Source organism: Echinops telfairi, unplaced genomic scaffold (assembly GCF_000313985.2).
Source record: "Echinops telfairi isolate 266 unplaced genomic scaffold, ASM31398v2 ScPeMD7_70;HRSCAF=299, whole genome shotgun sequence".
Lineage (NCBI taxonomy): Eukaryota > Metazoa > Chordata > Mammalia > Afrosoricida > Tenrecidae > Echinops > Echinops telfairi.
The window spans coordinates 38,689,499-38,711,109 of record NW_022103968.1 but is presented as its reverse complement, the minus strand read 5'-3'; the positions used below and the strand labels follow the sequence as shown (position 1 = coordinate 38,711,109).

General features: G+C 44.9%; 1 protein-coding gene across 1 annotated transcript in view; it reads right to left on the bottom strand.

Moving 5' to 3' along the window:
* PANK1 (pantothenate kinase 1) overlaps positions 1-21,611 on the bottom strand; it is a 72,691-nt gene that overhangs the window by 6,333 nt on the left and 44,747 nt on the right. Inside the window, 3 exon segments of the mRNA XM_004701349.3 lie at positions 5,315-5,438; positions 5,948-6,124; positions 11,931-12,184. Of these exon segments, the coding sequence (XP_004701406.2) occupies positions 5,315-5,438; positions 5,948-6,124; positions 11,931-12,184 (555 nt within the window).

Sequence of the window (21,611 nt, the reverse complement as noted above, 5' to 3'; positions counted from 1 at the left end):
GCTTTTTGTGTGGCACAGTATGCCAACAGCCTCATTTTCTTAGGGAACTGTTTCAGCATCTCCAGGATGAAGTGCAGCCGCCTTTAGAGTGCACTCCATAAGAACACACCAGGGAGAGTTTTGCTGGGTGAGGCAGACAATGATACTGGGCCCATCTGCAGGTCCTGTATTAGGTAACCTTAAGTCTTAACATTCAATCAACTCTCACTATAGCCATACAAAATATACTGGGAGTTTAGCTAAATCTGCTAATTCATTTCACAAATCCCTCAAACTTCCAACTATACACTACTACGTCCACCTCATATCCATCCTAGTAAGATGGGCCCACTATGCCACCTGGCCATGTTATAGTTTATTCATCTAATGAGCTAGCTCAGGGGTTACTCTGGCAAACACTGGTAATGAAAAAACAAAAACAAACAAACCTGTTTCGGCCCTCATACTATATGGTGGAATATCCTGTTCAGTCAAGATACTGATTCAGCTATGGTAACAACTGTCTGTATGTAGGTATGTCAAGGCACAGGTATAGAGTTGCACTTTGAACACACAGTTATGCACATCCCTCTCCTAGCCTGACCATGCAGACCCACTGCAAATCCTGTCAACCTTGAGCTCTGGTGTGCTCCTGGCACTATTCATTCCCCAGATGTGTCTGCAGTTTAAAACAGCTCACCCTGAGCTCCAGCACGGAGGCTGCTCACCACTGCAAAGGCCGGTTGCTATGGCCACTCACAGCAAAGGGAAGAAGAGCGTCTCTGAAGTTGGCGTCAAGAATAATCAGGTTCTGGGAACAGCAGCTTTTAACCAGCTCATGTTTATCAGTCTGCTGTTGTTATTGTCATTGTTAGCTGCCACTGAGTCACCGCACAGGGACCCTGTGTGCAACAGAATTAAACACAGACAGGGCCTCTGCCACCCTCACAATCGTTGCTAAGCTGGAGCCCATTTTTGTAGACACCGTGTCTATCCATCCAGCTGCGGTTTCCCCTCTTTCTCACTGACTGCTTTACAAACGTGTCCCCTGTAGGGAGTGGCCTCTCCTGGTGACCTGTCCAAAATACGTGAGACAGTCTCACCATGCCCTCTTCCAAGGAGCATTTGGACTGTTAATCACAGTGAAATTTTCCACGGGTGGAGGGGTAATGGTGCTTTTAATTTAGTAATTTTACACCAAAGCCCCCCTCCCCTCAAAAAACAAAAAGACAAAACAGAAGTGGCTACAAACTTCCCAGTCGAAGTGGTGGCAAGCAACACTCAAAATATGAAACTCAGATTAAAGAGGAATTTGATTAAAATGTTGTATTTTGATCTTTCTCCCCGAACAAGGGGCACCCAGTCCCACATCACTTCGATAGACAGATGGCCAGAAGTGACCGTGAATGCTGCAGGGGGGCTGCTTCGAGCAGACTGGGCAGCACACAGCCAACACTACCAAATTGCGGCCTGGTTCCAAATCTGGCAGTGTTCTGGACTTCAAGTAAATGCCCGGCGGACCAAAGATATAGAGGTACTTATTTATTTTAAGAAAAAGATACTTAAAAAAAAAAAAAAGATACTAGAGGCAAACATGGGAGAATTATTTTTTTAATGATATTAACATAGAAAAGGCACACTATGTGGAATAGGGTTTAAAAGATATATTTAAATATCAAACATGTATTCTAGGGAAAACATCACCACATGCAAATCCAAGTGGAAAGTGATAAACAGAAAACATTTTCAATGCATATTACATGAGCTAATAATAGGCTCTGGTTAAAAATGAGCTTCTTCAAATCAATAAGAACAAAAAGACCAGCAATCCAATAGAAAACTGACTGAACAGCATTGAGAGTGTACACACACACACACACATGCGCGCGCACAAGTGTACACACACGTGCATGAGAAGTAAAGGTGATTAAGCACACGGAAAAAAGCTTAATTTTGCTTATACTACGAAAAACACATAGGCTATCATTTTTAAATCAAGTTTAAACCACACAGGCTATCATTTTTCATCTATTAGATAGAAAAGTAATGAGATGCCTGCTAACGTTCTATGGAGAAAACTGGGAGACACACTGCTAGTGGGAATGTAAATTTGTACACCAGAGGGGATTTTATAAGACCTTTTTTTTTTTTTTACAGTTGACATCTTTTTCACTCAGCAATTGCCCTCCTAGGAATTTATCCTACGGTTATATTCATATGTGTGCAAAAAAGATGCCTATGTATGCAAAACGTGTTTATTAATTATAAATAATAGCAAAAGACTAGAAAACCCCAAGTAGGGTTTGGGTAAGTCAAGCAGCTTATCAACACAATGGGATACTACATAGTATTAAAGATTAAGCCATTCTAAATGCTCTGCTACGGACAATCTCCAGATGGACTGCTGTGCAAACAAGCCGCCTTTTCAGAGGGGCACATTGCAGCATGTAGAGCAGAGTACATCTGGGATCTCCTTTTTAACCCTTCAGCCAGAGAGGAGGGAGAGGAGAGAGCAGAGGGAGCAAGGCTATGGAAACAGCTAAATCTGAGGTGCAACTCTGGGAAACGGTGCCATCAGGCTTGATGGATACATGGAAGTTCTTTATACCATCTCTCCCCTTAATATACTTTATCAACTTTTATAATCAAAGATTATAATAGATAATAATGACAGATTCTAATCAATAGAGGACTTATACAGAGAGTGAATTTTTAGCAAAATTACATCTTAATAAACCTTATTAAAAAAGAATCTATAGTACGGTTTGCCATCTTTGGTAGGGAAAACAGTTTATAGGCACCTACCTGAACCGATTGCTGCCTAGTCCATTCTGACTCCGTGATCCTATAGGACGAGCAGAACTGCTCCTCGGGTCTCTGAGGCTGTAACTCTTTGGGAGCAGAACGCCTCAGCTTCCTCCTGAGGAGCTGGTTGGTGGTTTCAATTGCTGACCTTGCAGTTAGCAAGCCAAGACGTACCTGACTACATCACCAGGGCCCTTTTACACATCCATGCAGGTATGTATCTAAGTACATACCTACCTACTTGCATGCATGCATATATGTAAATATAAATAAGGATCCCTGGTGGCGTAGTGGTTATATATTAGGCCGAAAACTGCAAGATCAGCAGTTCGGAACCGCCAGCTGCTACTTGGGAGGCCTCGGCTTTCTCCTCCTATGAAGTGGTGATGGTCTCGGAAACCCACAGGGGCAGGTCTTCCCTGTCCCTTAGGGCTGCTAAGCGTCATAACTGACTCAATGGCAGTGAGTTTGAGTTGTTTTTTAAAAAAATTATATATAAACATAAATAGGTACATGTGAACATATCTATTCATCCATAGTATCAGAGGTATATGTACAGATGTGCATGCGTGTACATCTGATAATGCATCTAATTTAGGATAAATTAAAAGCCTGCCACTGATGCCTGTTTCCAGTGAGGGCAGGGTGGAAATAAGGGACTCACTTCCCTGTAGATATTTCTATTACCTTGAGAATTCAGCATTGCGTGTTTGTATCATCGATACCATAGTAAAACACAAAATAAAAAATGTAAAACCGATGAAGAACATTTCACAGCACTTTGTTACTGGGCAGGTGGACAATGTGGTGTCCGTCCACCTCATGGCTGAATCAGTGACTCCGAAGAGCAAGAGTGACCACTGAATTTGAGCTACTGCTCTCCCTGGTGTGCCCCACAGGAAGCGTGCACTGACGGACGCCAGCAGTGGGGATTCCAATCCGGAGTAGAGCCTCTGCCCCCAGAGCACTCCAGGGATGCTCATTCACTCAACTCCACAGAAACATCTAAAATCCCCAGATCCAATCAGTGTAGCCTGCTAATACTGCTGAAGAGCCACTTTGCTAAATGCCAACAATAAGTTGGAGTGAAATTGAGGTCAAAAGTGAGAAGTCCGTTGACCTTCCCACAAAGTGATTTCAATCCCTGTGAAAAGATCTGCTGTCTCATTGAAGCCACGTGTGCAAGGCTGAAGCCAGCTCTGTTGAAAGCAGGGGAAAGGGCACCTATTGCCCTGTGGGGTGGTGGATGTACTATCTAAAGGACCTTTGAGAGCCCATGGGTACAGCCAGTACACACACTGAAGTCGGATGGCTTATTTAGCTAAATGAGCATTAAAAAGTTTGACATTAAAAGTTAAGGTCAAAAAGAAAAAAAAAAAGTTAAGGTCAAAAAATAAAACCTCTGTTACTGTGAGTCCCATGACAAAAGTGGCCTTGGCAAGTCCCAAGTATGGGATACACTCTTCCATCTGAATGCCAGTCTTGCATTGAAACTCCATCTGAAATGGGGACCTACAAATCTCAAAAAATGCGGACGCTGATCCACTGGCTAACAATCTACTCCACTCAATGCTGTAAACACAGGTGTCCTCCTTTGCAAGCCTGGAACTCAAAGGCAGGATTAGCACACAAGGGCTGTGTGTCTCAAGCCTCCCTTAACACTCCTCTGCTCAACTGGGAGGGGACACAGGGCACTCTAGCAGTGCCTGTCTGTCTGAGTGGTGGCCATACAGGGGTGTGAAAATTTATCAAGCTGCATGCTAATGATTTGAACCCTCTACTGTGTCAGTTTATATCAAAATTATTTTATAGGGCGGGGTGGGGGGGAAGCCTCTATTACTGATTCTACTCTGGTTGTTACCCATTACTTGTTCCCTGTCCCAGCCCCTCTCTTATCTAGTAAGTCTCAGCAAACAGAAAGCAGTTCTTCCTTATACACCCTGCATTTCACAAAAGGTTCCATTTTTCCCCCTAATGGAATTTTGCAATGGCTCAAAACTCGCTTTGTCTGTGGTAGCTCCACCCTTCTTTTGCTTGGGGCCCTCTGGCTGCAGCAAGCTCTCCCTGCTTTGATAGCCCTGTACAATGCTGCTTGAACTCCATGCCACAAGGCAACACTGTAAAGAAGCTGAAAGCAGAGAGAATATCGACTACCTCAAGTCAAACAAGTGGATTTTCCCACTGTGTGTTCCTGCTTTGGAGCAGGGGTGGGGGGTGTTTTGTATTGAAATGGACAAGTCTGGTAGGAACCACCTTTTATCTGCAATTGCTTGCAAGGTTCCAAAGAGACTTGCCTTTACGCTGGACTTATCTATTTTTACCTTTCCACGTTTGGATGTTTTGGTCTTTGTTATCCCGTGCCTGTTTAAACATAAAACATTTACTCCTCCCACCTCCCCCAAGGGTCTCTAATGTGACACTACAAAAAGGGCAGGCCTCCCAGAGATCTGCAGTTTGTAACAAACAGCTACGGCACTACTAGAAATGATACAATGAATGGCACATGTCTTTCCTTGGCTTGGAGCCTTACCTCATTCAACGCACACATCCGAGCAATGGAGCCAATGTTGTTGGTGATGGTGACCAAAGTGGCTCGGGCGAGGTCTTCCTTGCTGATGGAATCTCGCTTTTCTTTACTCATCATGTTGCCAAAGCTATGTTGGAAATATTAGCGAGAATGTTCAAATCGCGCTCAAGCAGGCCCATGCTTCCACCAGAGAACTGCGGACAGCTCTATGAATAATTCCGTTCAAACACATGACCTGATCTGGCCACCCTGGGTTTCGAGCAGACAGGTAATGATATGCATGGCTGGCTGCCCCCTTTCTAATGGAGACAATGTAGCATGGCTATTAATGAGGACGACATCATTTGTAATGCCTCTAGATATCTGGACAAGAACCGCAACAGCAGAAACTGTGGCAGCTTTCCAGAACCTTCTTTCAAAGTTGCTCTTTTAATTAAGCGCAAGCATCAGCAGTCACACATCTCGGTGCTTCATTACAGGCCAGAGGTCAAGTCTGAGCTCTGATTTGAGAGAGATCTGCACTAGGCTGGTGAGCTGACATTAAAAAAACAACAAAAAAATGACTATATGAATATTCCAGGGTGGAGGTTGCCTTGTATTTTCATGACTACTGCCCCTCGCTACTCGAGTCTCTACCTGGATGCTACCGCAGATCCTTGGAGGCCAAATCGTTCATAGTCTCCTCCGTAAATGTCCTTCACCAGCTTATCAACATTGGTGCTGTCGCCTTTAGCTGCCATTTCCAGAGCTTCTTCAAAGGTCTCACAACCAGTCAGCAAGCAACATAGGCCTAGGAATGTTCCACCTCCAAGACTGAAGGAACAATAAGGTTTATTTTTAAAATTCACCTTCGAATATGCCCATCCGAGTCCCCAATGACAACACCATTAATGCGGGTTAATAAAAACGGGGGCAGGAAAAACAAGGGGTGCTGGTGGGAGTGGGGGCACCCGAATGAACGTGCAGGGGTGCCACAGGCGTTCAGGTGGATTGGAAAAAAGGGCAGAGAGTAAAAACCCACATCAAGGAACCAATCTCCCTGTGCACAGCAACTCTATAGGGCAGGGTAGAACTGCCCCTGCGGATTTCTGAGACTGCATCTCTTCACAGGAGTAGAAAGCACTCTCTCTCCCCCAAAGGGCAGCTGGTGGTTTTGAACTGTTGACCTGTGGCGAGCAGTCCAACTCTTAACCCACTATGCCACCAAGGCTCCTACGTGAAGAAACACTTGCCTCTAAATTTACACCACAGACCACAGAAAGATTCTCACTGATTTCCGTTGTGAGACCTTCAACTCGCCACTAAACTACCTGCTTCAGTCTTCCCGCCTGCAAGATGGGGCCAACATAATCTCACCTAGTTGGGTGGCTTAAAAGTAGCAGAAAACTAGAGGGATGGTTACTATAAAATCAACAGATTCCCACTGCAGCTGAGTATGAATACTCAGGAAATGACACTGCATATACAAGAAATATGCTCACCACGATGGAGCCCAGCCTTCTGCGGACAACACTGACCCAGGGCTCTACAGGGATGGGCAACACAAACACTCTTTCACCTGACTGCCTCCCTTCTCCAGCAGAGAACCCCATCCAGTTCTTTGGAGTTTCTTAAGGGGGGATGGGGTGTTAAATTTTTCCCCCTAGTTGACTTTGGACAAAAGCCATCAACTATCTTACACACAATGGTCAGAGAATAGTAGCAGAGTTCATAAACTGGTCCCCAGTGCTCAGAACCATGTTTCCAAAAGCTTCCCGTTGTTTTCAGGATAGTGTCTTTTTACATAAAATTAGGAGCAGATTAAGATTGTTGAGAGGGAGCTCAATTGACTACTGATATGGAAGACACCTGATGGAAAGAGACGCCGACGTGGAGTAAAGATCAGGTGTCACCAGGGAACTCTCACTGGGAACAGGAAGGCTGATCGCTAAGACTGGGGCGTGGCTTCACTCTCCAGCCCCAGGCAGAAGAGCAAGTGTACACGAGCTGCTGCTGCAAGTCCCAAGGGCCTCATCTACGTTTGGGCTTTTTCCTTCCCTTTTTTGTCCCCAGCCGCTGTCAATTCTGACTCATGGTGACCTCATGGGTGTCGGAGGAGAACTGTGCTCCACTGGGCTTTCAAAGGTGGCTTTTTCAGATGTGGATTACCAGGTCTTTCTTCCAAGGCACCTCGAAGTAGACTTAAACCATTTGGTTGGCAGCCAAGCTGGCTAGCCATGAGCAACACCGAGCCCCCTATGTGTTTTGGGTACTGGCTTCTAACACTAAGAAAATATTCAAGTTGAGAACTGAAGTTCTTTTAACTGATGTTAAAACAAATTAGTATTTATTTTTTAGGCAAACTCTACCGTTAACTGTTAACAAGAATGTACCAGATTGTAGATGGGCACCGTTCTTCAAATCTATTTCTGGGAATGTAATTATTATTAAAAAAATACGCCTTGGCTGAAATTGTATTCTGATGGGAATATCAAGACGCTCTGGTGGTGTGATCATTACACGCTCCGCAGCTGGTGGTTCACACACAGCGGGCAGCCCCTGGTGACCTGCTCCTGTACAGATGACAGCCTGAAACGTCCCACGGGGGAGTTCCGCTGCTAGTCGGAATCACCTGGACAGCACATACCACCTATACCACCAAACACAGAAAGCCTGGAACCAGGCAAGTCCTGTAGCAGCCACCCCACTGTGGGCGCAAAGCCAGGAGGAAACTAGGGGCTCCATGCACACCACCAACCTGGGCAGCTCACGCATATAGATTTCCTTTAACCAAGTTTTAACTTACTGACATTTAATGCAACATTTCAGGCTACTTGTGAGCTTTAAGTGAAACTAGAAAGCTACCTTTAGTGAGAACACTGGTTTCTGAGGTCATCGGAATTGGGTTTGTTTTGTTGAGTACCTATTTCGAAGAGGAAGCCTTTGCTCACATTCTAGCTTCTCAGTGCCTTTTACCCTCCTCTTGCCCTGAATAACCTCTCTTTGGACAGCAGGTATTCACAGTAGGTGTGGAACAATCTGTTCCAAGCATAGGTGACCTAGGGCCTTGGCTGACTTAGAAAGAAGGCAACTCGGCAACGGATATGCTGGTGCTGGTGAAAGGAGAACATGTGTTTGGCATGGTAAGAAAATGACAGGTGATTCCAGACAAAGGCATTCTGAGCAGAATGGGAAGTAAGCATGCGTTCGCACAACTGGTTCACCCCAGATGGGAGCCCACGGTAGTAATACCTTCAAGTTGCTCACCATCTGAACGGATTCCTCACCCACAAGCAGATCTGCTCACTGTGGCACAACACATGGGAAGACCCTTGTTAAAGCCGTAAGTAACCTAGCTGGAGACCGCTGCTGACTGTCATTACTCAACACCCCCTCCTCCAAAAACAGAACACCCCACACCAATAATCTTCTAGTAAGGTCTGTCAGGGAGTAAAATAAATCTTCCATGACTGAGTACTAGCCCTTTTAAAGTTGAATCTGAAGTGATGACACGATAAATTCTCTACATTTCCCTTCGATTCAACTTTGCAGTCGCACAATGTCAGCGGCACAGTTTTGTGGGGGGTAGATGGGGAGTTTGAGGGGACTTAATTTCTATTATAAAATCGGAGATGTGTTACCAGAAAAAATATGTTGCTTTCGGATCTGGGATGCAATACAATTTCATGTAAGATGGTAACAAACCATTTTAAAACCATGACTTTATAAAAGAAGCCTCATATGTTTTAACAATGTGGTTTCCTGTAACTAAAAATGCTCAATGGAAAAACAGTCTAAAACATTATCAACAAACAGAAACGATAGCCATCAGTATCAGAATAAAACCCAATCCAGTCTGCGGACTCCTGACTACCCCTAAGATAGGGCACAACTGTCCCATAGGCTTTCCGAGGCTATACCCTTAGCAAACTGCCACCTTTTTCTCCAGCCAGAGGGCTGGTGAGTTTGAACTGGTGACCTTTTTGGTCACCAGTTCAAGGGCTGTAACCACTATACCACAAGGGCTCCTTTTCAATTGCAGGATAAGCAGCAAAACTTAAAGATTAAGCCACTGCTTAAACTTGTGACTTCTGAAGTGTGTTCCACTGCTGATCATAGCAGTTTCTGTAAGTGCTTTAAAAACCTAGACCTAAAGAAATCTCTACAAGAATTGCCCCAGTGGACAAAGAGGACGTAAGAGCCCGCAGGTTTTGAAGCCCTTCCCCATGTGGCAGCCCCTGAAAAGGCTATTAATTTCCATAATCCTGTAGCACAATTCCGAAACTGATGGAAGAGAGGGCTTGGTACGGAAGCTTGGCTACCCCAGAGGCAGGATTTACTGATGAGGGCAGAGCATTGGTCATGAACGGGCGGTTAGCAATAGCTGGACTCTAGAAGCATTCCGACTGCAAGAAGCTCCAGGATGGAGGGCCTGTACCTTTAATGCAATGCATGAGCTTGTTGAGTGCTGATCAACACAACCACGTGACTCTGTGGGGAAATGTCTAGCTCATTGCCACCTTAGAACTGGTTCTAGCAAAAAAAAAAAAAAAAAGAACTGGTTCTAGCAATTCAGTAATTCCTGCAAGGCTATCTGTTGCCATCTGAAAACCAGTGTCTTTACTGGTGAGCACTATCGAGTAAAAGTAGCTTGGCTGAAAGGCTTGCTTGTCTCAGAGACAGAACTAACAGTCCTCATGAGGCCATGTAGTGGACGTTTGGATTCTTTTGTGAGCAAGCAAGCTTTAGTTCTGCATTTCCAGAAAGATAAGAGACATCTAGTGGCAAGCAGCTTACCAAAGCCTTTTCTCTGGACACAAGCAGGGGTCAGTCTGAATGTGCGTGTGCACACGGGTGCCAGGGTTTCTCAATGACTGCCATGTAAAGCTCCATCGTGTTTCGGTGGGGGGTGGGGTGGGACCGGACTGGTGTTTAGCAGTGTTCTTGACTTCTGCAAGAGGCCAGTAGCCCCATCCCTTCCCTGGTTGTGATATTGCAAATGTCCCTGGAGGAGCAAATCTGTTCCCTGCCAGTAGAAACCACTCATTTCTGCACATCCATCATAGGACAAGTGGTGCACTCTTTCCAAGCGGTAAGCAGTACTACAGAATTCTGGTGCTAGAAAAGCCCAATCTTACAATCTAAGAAACACCCCTCTCAAGGGACAAATGAGGACACAGGAAGTCACATGATGGGTTCATCCATAAAGACAGTGGCTTCAACAGCTTCCTCCACAGCACGTTCCAAAGGGGACTGGCTCCTTAAGCTCTTCCTCCAAAACTGGGTTCTGCGGTCCAACCCAATGAGCCAGGTATGGCGGTGTTTCCCAACATGGGTGATATGTGTGTATTGTGCTAGAAAGTGGCCTCCACTTTATCCTAGATTATGGGCTATACTACAAATGTTTTTAATTGCAAGCTGGGTGCTTTGTAACTTTATTTTCCTTTTTTTTTCCATGAAAAGAGGAAAATCGGCCAAATAAGCTAGGGAAGCTAAATGTTTGGTATCAAACCCTTTTAGGGACTGGCATATCAGGAGCTCATTGTAAAGGCTTTAAAAAAGTGTTGTGGTAAATAGTGTAATTTGCTTCTACTAGAATTTCCCTACAATTTCTGAACCCTTTCCCCATGTGAAAGCCCCACAAACAAGAAGCTGAGCTCATTTACCCCAACAAGGGTGCATGAAAACTAAGGCAGGCCTGCTCAACTATTGTCACTAGGCTAGTTTCCTGTTCAATGTAATCCAAATTTCTGTGTGAGGAGGAATGAAGGGCATGTTGTCTAAAGACAGATCCTGTACTGAGTCTGCTGCATGTACCCAGCCTTGTGCTAGGCACCGACACCAAACTCGCAATGCCATCGAGTCTATTGACTCGCAGGGACCCCACAGAGCGGGGTCGAACTGCCCCTCTACCCTTCCAGGAGTAGAACCCTTGGTGGGAGTAGAAAGCCTCATCTTTCTCCTGTGGAGCAGCGGCTGGAGGTCTCCAGCAGCCCCACACATGTCCACTATGCCAACAGGACTGTGCTAGGCTCCAAGGCTTCTTCTGAAGGCCTCTCTGACCATCCCAACGATGCTTCCGCCTGGATTCTCCAGTACTTACTGTCCTTGTGGTTCATCTAGCGCTTGATTGCACTGACTCGTCAATGCATGGGACCTTTCTTTCCTCAAGCTGACCAGAATCTCCTTGCTCAAGCAGGGCCGAATTAAAAAGAAACAAACAACCTAACCAGTTGCTCTCCAGCAGGACTCACTGAGCCCTGCAGACAGAGTAGAACTACCCCATAGGGTTTCCAAGCCTGAAGCTTTTGTGTAAACAGTCTGCCACTGCTTTGTCCTGGAAGGCAGTTGGTGGTTTCCAACCACAGACCTTTCTGTTACCAGTGGAATGGTTGACCACAGACCCAGGGGAGTCCTTCAGAAACAGCAAGGACTGTTTTATACGTCTTCAGATAAATCACCCTCTTGCTCCTATCACTTAATTAAGCCTTTCTGGCTAGCTGAGGACAACAAGACTCCCCCCCCCCCCCCCCCCCCCCAGATACATTTAAGATAAATAGCCTTCTACTGAAAACTGGTTAGCAAGGAAATGCGCTGGAAATGCTCACAATGAAGTTCTCCTCGTGGGAAACATGTTTACCTGGTCCCTGTAACTCTTTTATAGTTGTCCTTGGAATACACTGCTAGAATGCTGACACCTGAGCCCATGTTAACCAGCAACATAGGGTATGGATTGTCAAGGCAGTACGGCTTTTTATGACACAATTGCGGATTTGTGGGGTTTTCGAAATAGTAACATTCCGGCTTGCCATTGAAGCCGACAGAATCCACGTAGAGCAGGCCCTGAATGAGACAGTCCAGTTCGTCCAGCTTATGGAGCTGCAGGTCAGCAATCTGAAAGAGAACAAGACTTGGTGAGAGAGGCTGGGACCAGTGCAGGGGAAGCCAGAGAGGCTGCAGCAAAGCTTAATGTTGGGGTCATGAACATTAAAAGCCTGGAAACATCCTTGAGACCCCAAATGGTGAAATCTTGGTGACAACCAGCCACCCTGTGCTGTGAAAGTAGCATTCACCAGTCCACCTGTGGCCCATGAGGCACACTGAAGGAAGGCAGAGATGCGGCTAGCTGGAAAGGCATTTACTGGCATGGATAATGCTTGGAAGGTGGTCTCCCACAGAGCCTGGTTACCAGAACCTGTGAATGTTACCTATTGGGAACACAGGTGTTAGAGCAATAATTAAAGATTGTGAGATGGAAAGATTATCCTGGAGGGTCCAGGTGGACGTTAAATCCATTGACGAGTGTTCTTTTAAGAACCACTCCGGGAGGTCTGACTCTGATGGACACAGGGGAGAAAGCCCAGGTGTAGGCAGAGGCAGAGGCTGGAGTGATGCAGTCACCATTCAAGACATTAGGGCAGTTGCCAGAAGCTGGAAGAGGCAAGAATGGATTCCCCTTCAAAGCCTCCGGAGGAAATGTGCCCCTGCTGGCACCTGGGTTTTTGGGTTCCTGGTCAAGATCTCTGGGAGAGAACACATTTTCTTTCTTTCTTAAGCAGTCATGTTTGTGATATTTGTTACAGCAGCCTTGGGAAACAAGGACCCCTGCCCCCAGAGAGGGTGAGACTATCTGGAGAGCAGCAGGAGTCCCACACGTCTCCTGACACTGGGGTTTGTGAGCTCCCAGTGGAGCCTGGGAGCTGGGCAATCTCCTCTGGCCTCACGGAGCCCAACCACCTCCCCAGGTTCAGGAGGAACCTGAACTATTAGACTATTAGACCCTGTTACTATTTCGAAATAGTAACATTCGGCTTGCCATTGAAGCCCACAGAAGCCACGTAAAGCAGGCCCTGAATCAGACAGTCCAGTTTGTCCAGCTTATGGAGCTGCAGGTCAGGTCAGCACTCTGAAAGAGAACAAGACCCTGGCTTTGAACTCTAATCCCAATGCTTAACTGAAAGTGGTGGGGCGAGTTACTTAACTCCTCAAACCTCAGCAAAGGCATCAGGGTGACAGTAATACCCACTGTGTAGTGTTGTGACGATGAAAATGATGTAGGTGACGATGCTTAGCACAGGGCCTGGGCACATACTGAGAGCGGAAGATAGTGTTGACTTTTTTGTTAATATGAGTGACTCTTGTTTCACTTCCAGGAGACAAAAAGTGCCACTTTCCTAAGAATGAGGGGGGGTGGGGGTGTTGGAAGGGGTGGAGGTGGCGCTTGTGGTAGTTATGTAATCTGTTGTCAATTTGAGAGGATTATGAGTAAAGGGGTAGAGTCTAACCTATCAATCATTGTATAGCCAATGAGGCCTCTCCTGAGGATTCTGGGAGCTCTGATATTCCTATTTGGAGGCGGGACACACTCTTGTCTTTCTGCTCACTCCGTAAGAGACACGCTACTGACAAGACATACGGCACTATGCTGATAGACCCCCATGCCCTGGAAACTGGAGGAGCCACGTGGAGACCCCTGCCAGCGCTGAGATGCTTACAACACCACTGGATCCACAACACTTCCCACCCACTGGCCGGTGATCTTCCTGCATTTGGCGTCATTGCATGTGTCTGAAGAGGACTTTATAGATTGGTAGTGGACCTATAGGTTAATATCGGGCTTACGGACTTGATCTGGACTGGGCTAGGATGTTTTCTCAATATTCACTTGCTCTTATATATAAAGCTCTTTCTTACATACACATGAGTCTCCCTGGATTTGTTTCTCTAGTATACAGCGCTCAAGGCTGGCTACTGTGCTAGACGTATAGGCTAGTGGCCTGCTTGTACTCATAATTCACTCTGTAACCTTCACAAGTGGTGACGGAAGGAACCTGTGAACGGTGTAAATGTGACTGACCCAGATGGGATCCTCAAGCATTTCCCACTAATAAGACAGGCAGGCTGCCAGAGGCAGAACTTGTAGGAGCCAGAAACATAAGGCAGTCCCTGGTGGGTTCTGGTTCTCTCAGCTTTCACTGTATTACTGCTAATCCAGACATCTGGGTTGATGATATATGTCATGGACCGAAACAACAAGACAGGGTAGACCTGCCCCTGTGGGTTTCTAAGACTGAAACTAGTTATGGGAGTAGAAACCCCCCTTTTTTCTCCAGCGGTGTGACCAATAGTTTCAGTCTGTTGTGGAACCCACAACTCCACCAGGGCTCCTTTCACGAATAACAACAAAAAACAATTACCAACATGAAACTAAGCCAATGAAGCCAACAGCCCAAAGACAAATCGTAAAGTGTAAAGTTAAAAAAAAATCTCAAGAAAATATTAGCAAAAATTTCAAGGGGGGTACCCCTAAAAAAAAAAAAATATCCCCCCCCCCAAAGCTATGTGTTTTTTTTTACAAAACAACCTTGCCACCTTCAAAGTACTCTCCGTTACACTTAATGTATTTGTCAAATCTGTGATTCTATTCTTGGAGACATTTTTCAAACTCATCCGTTTGGGTGACTGACAGCACCTCCCTCGTTTTTTCCTTCACCTCTTCGGTGTCATCACATCACTGTCCTTTCATGTCCCTCTTCATTAGAAGAAACAAAGAAGTCTCATGGAGCGAAGTCAGGTGAGTAAGATGCATGGGGCAAGAAAGGCATGCTGTTTTTTGCCAAAAAATGGCACACTGAGATGTCTGTGTGAGCAGGTGCAATGTTGTGGTAGCAAAACCAGAGTGTGTCCTGTCTGCCACAAATCAGGCCTTTTTTGCTGGGCACTGTTAAACAATCTTATCAGAACCTCTAAAGAAAATTTCATTAACAGCCTGACATGGTGGAACAAACTCCTGCTGCACTACACCCCCTCACATAAAAACAACAACAAAAACAAATGAGCATCGTCTTGATCTTTGATTTCACTTGATGAGCTTTTTTTGGGTGAAGTGACGATGGCGCCTTCCACTGGCTTGATTAATGTTTGCCTTTGGGGTTGGAAGAATAGCACCATGTCTCCTCCCCAGTAATGACCTTGAAACAAAAGTCTGTCACTTGGAGTTGTTCTTTCAAAGCCAGCATGTTTCTGGTCGATGTGCTTTTTCCTGGTCAGTCAGAACCCGAGGCACAGATTTCCCAGTGACCCTTCTCATTCCCAAGTCTTCTGTTAAAACCGCTCACCAAGACAGTCCAGATAACGTCCTCATCTCTTCAGTGGCCCGTCGTCAGTCTTGGAGCACAAGTGCACAAATTTTGTTGACATTTTCATCTGTTCGGGAAGTTGACAGACGTTCAGAACAAGGTTTGTCATCAATTGACACTTCACCTCTTTTGAAATGAAAAAAATCACTTGTACACTTGAGTTTTTTTCCCCCATAGCACTGCCCTTGTAAGCTGTGTTCAACATCACAACAGTTTCTGCGACATTTTTCCCGAGCAGGAAGCAAAATTTCACAGCTGCACGCTGTTCTCTTACATCTGCCATCACAAGAAGAGGCTCAAGCGAAATTGCTTTTACGAAAAAATTCACTGTGACCAGAAAGAACCTTCCCAGGTGACGCCACTGGTGCACTAACTCAAACAAGTTGCTCAATGCCCGCCTAGGGGGAAAAATGGTACCCCTCGTATAGACTGTTTTTTACTCGGGCACTTTTACTTACACAAAAAACCAAACCCTTGCTCACAAGTCGATTCCAATCTGACAGGGCAGAGTAGAACTGTTCAGATGGTGGTGCCAACACTGTAAATCTTTGGAAGCAGGCTGCCACATCTTTCTTCTGAGGAAAGCAGCTGATGGGTTCAAACCCCTGACTCTGGTTAGCAGCCGACAGCTTAAGCAGAGTTCCTTTCACTTGGACCAGTCCATTTAATTCTTACAATCACACCCTTTTAGGCAGGTATGGTTATCCTCGTTTTATGGTGAAGGTGCATAGAGATTAAACTATTTTCCCGAGTCATATAACTAGCAAGTACCCACTGTTCTTCAGCTGTTTGTTGTCACATGGATCCTGCTTCTTGGGCCTGGGAACAAGTACCACCATACTTAGGTACTTTGCCAAAAAAGACTATTGGGTGGGTCATGACGGCATAAATCCCACGTCCTCTGTCCTCCTTAACTCCACAGTTCTCACCAGCATGCATCACAGCTGGCTTGTTTTCTGGTTCATTGACTGCCCCCAACCACCAAGCAAGCTCAAAGGCTTCTCTATAATCTTTGCTTAATAAACAGTTGTTAAATAGGACAGAGGAGAAGTTATCACCTCCTGGCTCACTGCAAACTGAAAAGTAGCACTTATCAGCCAGGCTTGGGACCATGGGTTAATCTGCTTAAATATTAATCTGAGGTCAATCAATAATATTGACAGCCGTGCCTGGAGCCAACATCATCAACATGGACCGCGACCGTCTGTCCAGTTGAACATCCCAAAACCAGGCTGGCAAGGTAAGAAATCTGACAAGGCAAATAAATGAGGCACGTACAACCTTGGGCTGAAAGGAAACATCATCCTTTCACCTTTTCCCTCAAAACCACCTTCAAGCACAGCCCTAGCAGAAAAAAACAAAAATAAATCAAAAGTAAGGCAAAACCAAAAACCCGTTCTTTTCTACCCATGCTACTGAGGGGATGGGCATCTTGGAAACCTGCCTGAGGCCACGAACCTATAGAGTATGGAGACCCCCAGCAGTCTGGGACCCCCAAAGGAAAAGGGACCCCCAAAGGAAAGCAATGAGCCAGAGAGCTGCCTGGGGTTCGAAACACGGCTAGTTATCTGAAGTCTGGGACAAGTTGGGAACGAACCCACATAACAGACTCTTTAGTTCATTTCCACAGCTGGATGAACTCTCTAGAAAGCTTAAAACAGTGTGTTAAGACCCAGTTATTAAGAAACAAATACGTACTCACTCTGTGGGCTAGTCCTGGACCAGGGGTAACAAACTCAAATGCCTACAGGAGGCAGTAAGGAAGCAAACATAAACCAGCGAAGTGCTTGGCTGGATGTTAAGTCAAAGGCAACAATGCCTGTTTAGAAAGACCTCTATCCCGCGGCTGCCAGTGGGTAACAGAACCCAGTGTTGCCAAAAGATCTGATTTTCCCCCCAAGAGAAACCAGAAATCCAGATGTTATGTGAAATCTTTCTATTTTATATTAATATATACATTTTTAATATCACAAGCCATACAAATCACATCTGTGGGCTGAACTTGGCTGTCAGGCTCTATCAGCTTTATATACGTTCCAATGCTGCTGTTTAGATAATGGAGTGTAAATGCTGACAAATCTGAACTGTCAGATCCAGTCAATACGTAGATGGAGCTCTGTTCATTTGAACCTAACCCTGTCACCAAACTTTGCTAGTAAACAGCCAAGCTCTCTGGGAATAAAACTTCTGGTTTATACCTTTTGCCAATTTCCATGGTGTAATCAACCCTGCTAAAAACTAACTGCTAACCAAAGGCTGACAATTTGAATTTATTCAGCAGTTTCAAACTCGTTCATTCTGGATATACTGAATCAGAATTTTCCTTTCAACAAGACCCCTAGATGACTCCTATAGATTAAGGTGACCAGATGTTCCGCTTTTGGTGGGACAGTCCTGATTTTTGGAAAGAATGCACAACAAGCTAGGGTGTACGGTTTTTGGCTGCCATGATTTTGCCAGGATATGAGTTATATCAATGGTGTCCCACTTTACCAATGTTAAAATCTGGTCACCTTACGATATATCCCCTGGTGAGTGTATTTAAAATTAGAATCACCTGGGAAACTTGTTAAAATGTAGATTGAGTCTAAAGTAAATATGGGGTTGAAAGGTAGTAAATTCTCCATAGTGGGTTGAATGGGTTTAAAGCCTTGAATCCAACTCTGTAAATAAAGATGGTGGTGGTGACTGCCCTTAGGTGCTCTGGGGTCGCTTTCGACTCAGTGATCCTGTTACAACAGAACAAAATCCTGCCTGGTCCGGTGCCATCTACACAAGCATGGCTATGCTCATCCCACTGTGACAGCAATAATGCCCATCCATCTTCTTGAGGGTCTTCCTCTCAAAAACCTTCTACTTTACCAAGCATGATGTCCTGCTACAGCAGCGGTTCTCAACTTGTGGGTCGCGATGCCTTTGGGTGTCGAACGACCCTTTCACAGGCGTTGCCCGATTCATAACAGTAGCAAAATTAGTTATGAAGTAGCAACAAAAATAATTTTATGGTTGGGGGGGGGGTCACCACAACATGAGGAATTGAACTAGGAAGGTTGAGAACCACTGTTCTACAGGGAATGGTCCCTCCTGATGGCATGTCCATAGCACAGGAGAACAAGCGTCACCATCCTTGCTTCTAAAGAGGCATCTGGCTGATCTTTTTCCGGGAAAAGTTTGCTTTTTCTCCTGGCAGGTCATAGATTATTTGAAAATTTTCACGAACACCGTAATTCTAAAGCATCAATCCTTTGTCTTCCTTACTCACTGTCCAGATTTCACATAGAGGTAGTTTGAGCATGGCTTGCGTTAGACACCTTTTAGTCCTCAAAGTGATAAATTTAAAGTGGTTTTTTTTGCAACAGATTTATCCAATGCAACATGTCATTTGACTTCTTGATTACTGCTTCCATGGATATTGATGGGAATCCAAGTAACACTTTAAATACTTTCTCCATTTATCATGAGAGTGATCATTGGTCCAGTTGTGAAGATTTTTGTTTTATGTTCAAATGCAATACATACTGAACCTTTGATTTCAGTAGACTCCCTGCACTCCTGATGCCATGTTTTTCTTACATCTTCTAGCTTCTCAGATTATGTGCTTAGCAGACAGATAGAGTAAGTGTGATGACAGCATACAACTCTGACACACATCTTTCCTGATTTAATATCCTGCAGTAGCCCCTTGTTCAGTTTGAACAATTTCCTTTTGGTCTATGAATAGGTCCCATATGCACACAATTAAATATTCTGAAATTCTACTTCTTTGCAATGTTATACAGATGGGTATGATTCACATAGCCCAATGCCCTTTAATAGTTAATAAAAACACAGTGAACACCTTACTGGTATTCTCTACTTTTAGCCAAGATCTATCTGATATCAGCAATGACACCTTCTCCCCTATTCCATGTCCTCTTTTGAATCCAGCTTGAATTTCTGGCAGCTCCTTATCTGTGTTCTGTTTCAACCCTTTCTGAATTATCTTCAACAAAATTTTACTTGCATGAGACAGTAATGATATTGTCCTGTCATTTCCACATTTGGTTGAATCACCCTTCTTTGGAACGGACCACATATGGATCTCTAACTGGGGGGCCAAGGTAGCTGTCTTCCAAATTTCTTGGCTTAGAAGAGTGCGCACTTCTAGCAATGCATCCATCATTTGTTGACACATCTCAGTTGATATTCCATCCATTCCTGGAGCCTTGTGTCTTCCCAATGCCTTCAGTGCAGTTTAGACATCTTCCTTGGACACCATCATTTCTTGATCATAGGCTGCCTCCTGACCAGTTATTTTTGGCAGAGTATCTATTCTTCCATCTTCTTTTGATGCCTCCTGCATCGTTCAGGATTTTGCTCAAAGAAGAGCCCTTCAGTATTGCAAATTAAGGCTTGGATTTCCTTCCCTTCTTTCAGTTTAAGAAAGGTCAAATCTTTTCTTCTCTTTTGGTTTTCTAACCCCAGGTCTTTGTACAGTTTATGGAAATGCTCTTTGTCTTCTTCAGCCTCCTTGTGAAATCTTCTGTTCAGTTCTTCAACATTTCTTCCATCTGCTTTAGCTACTTTACATCAAGAGCAAGCTTCAGCATCTCTTCTGATATCCTTTGTGTTTTCTTTCTTTCTGCCTTCTTAGCAACCTTCTGCTTTTTCCGTGTGTGATGCCTTTGATGCCAGTTCACAAGTCTTTGGTCATTGATCATTAGTGTTCCATGCATCAAACTTAATGGAAACAAAAATAACGGGTGCTCTCTAATTTTTTTTTTTAAGTATAGATCCCCTCTGAAGGTCTTTAAGAAAGAAAGCTATTACTGATCTCACGTGGCAAGTGAAACACATCACCGGGGACAGCAGTTTATGGCCCACTCAGAATCCCAAGGTTAGTAAGTGGAGGAAGTAGTGAAATTAGAATCTGATAAATTAACATTTCCCCATGTATCAAAAGTATCCAAGCAAGTACGGGGCACATCTCAAAAAACAGATGGATCTGAATTACCTGGACACTTGCTTAAACACACATGGCTGGACACCATTCAGATAATGGAGAGTTTCAGTGTTTCTCATAATACCCCAGGTGATGCTAATGCTGATTCTGCTGGTCCTGGAACAAACTCCTTTTTTTGTGTAGTAGCAATTTTTTTGTGGTAGCAAATGTACATTTTTTTTCAGTGGAGCAATTGTACATTCTACTTGAGGTGATTGAAATATGGAATGATATATGTATGAAATCCGAACTTAAAAAAATACTGAGCTCCCGGGCCAAGGACTTACATTCAACAGTCTTACATTCAACGGTTTATGGACACTTTCCTTCAACTCATTCATTTTAATCTCCTCAAGGCACCACCACTTATCCCACTTCCTCCCAGTGCTTTGTTTCCATCCCTCCTTCCCAAACCCAGTGTCCTTGGGTAAATGCTGTCCTTTTGATCTTAGATGGGCCTGGGCTCGGTTCCACAGGTGCGGGGTGATGAAGGGTCTCGAACTACACTTTGAGAACAACTGAGGTAGTAAGAGGAAACCAGTAACTTACTAACCCAGGGGAGTGAAAAATGGTGTCTGGTACAGTACAGTACAGCCATAATCTTTCTCATAAATACTATAATATAAGAGAAGATAGGTCCTAGGGGCCGGCCCCAATCCCAAATACGTGGATAGCCCCCTCTCTCTGCAGAAGAATTCACTTCAGAGGACAGCAATGAAGCTACAGCTCAGGGAGAGGGACATGTCTGATCAGAGCACACAGGAGCAAATGAAAGGGGAGGAAGAGAGAGTGGAGCACATCCTGGCCCACCAAACTGCAGCCAGTGCACAGAGAGGACCAAAGGGCCAGTCCCACTATGAGACACGACGTCCCTTACTGACCCATAGTGCTACGGTAGACTACACTTGCAGACACAGTGCGGGAATTGCACCCAATCTGACCCCACCACACCGAGGCGAAACACTAAGGGTGTGCAACAGAACAGCAAGGGGAGCAGAGCAATGAAGTCCCCAGGGAATACCAAAAATAGACTTTGTGGCTTGGGCGTGGCATCGCACCCATCAGATTCGACTGGAAAACACTCCTAAAGGTCAACAAACAGACCTTGAACTATTTACAGGCTTTTCTTTCTCTTTGATGTTGGTTTTTTGTTTTGGTTGTTGTTTTCTTTTGTTGCTTAGTTTTGCTCTGTTTTGTGCAT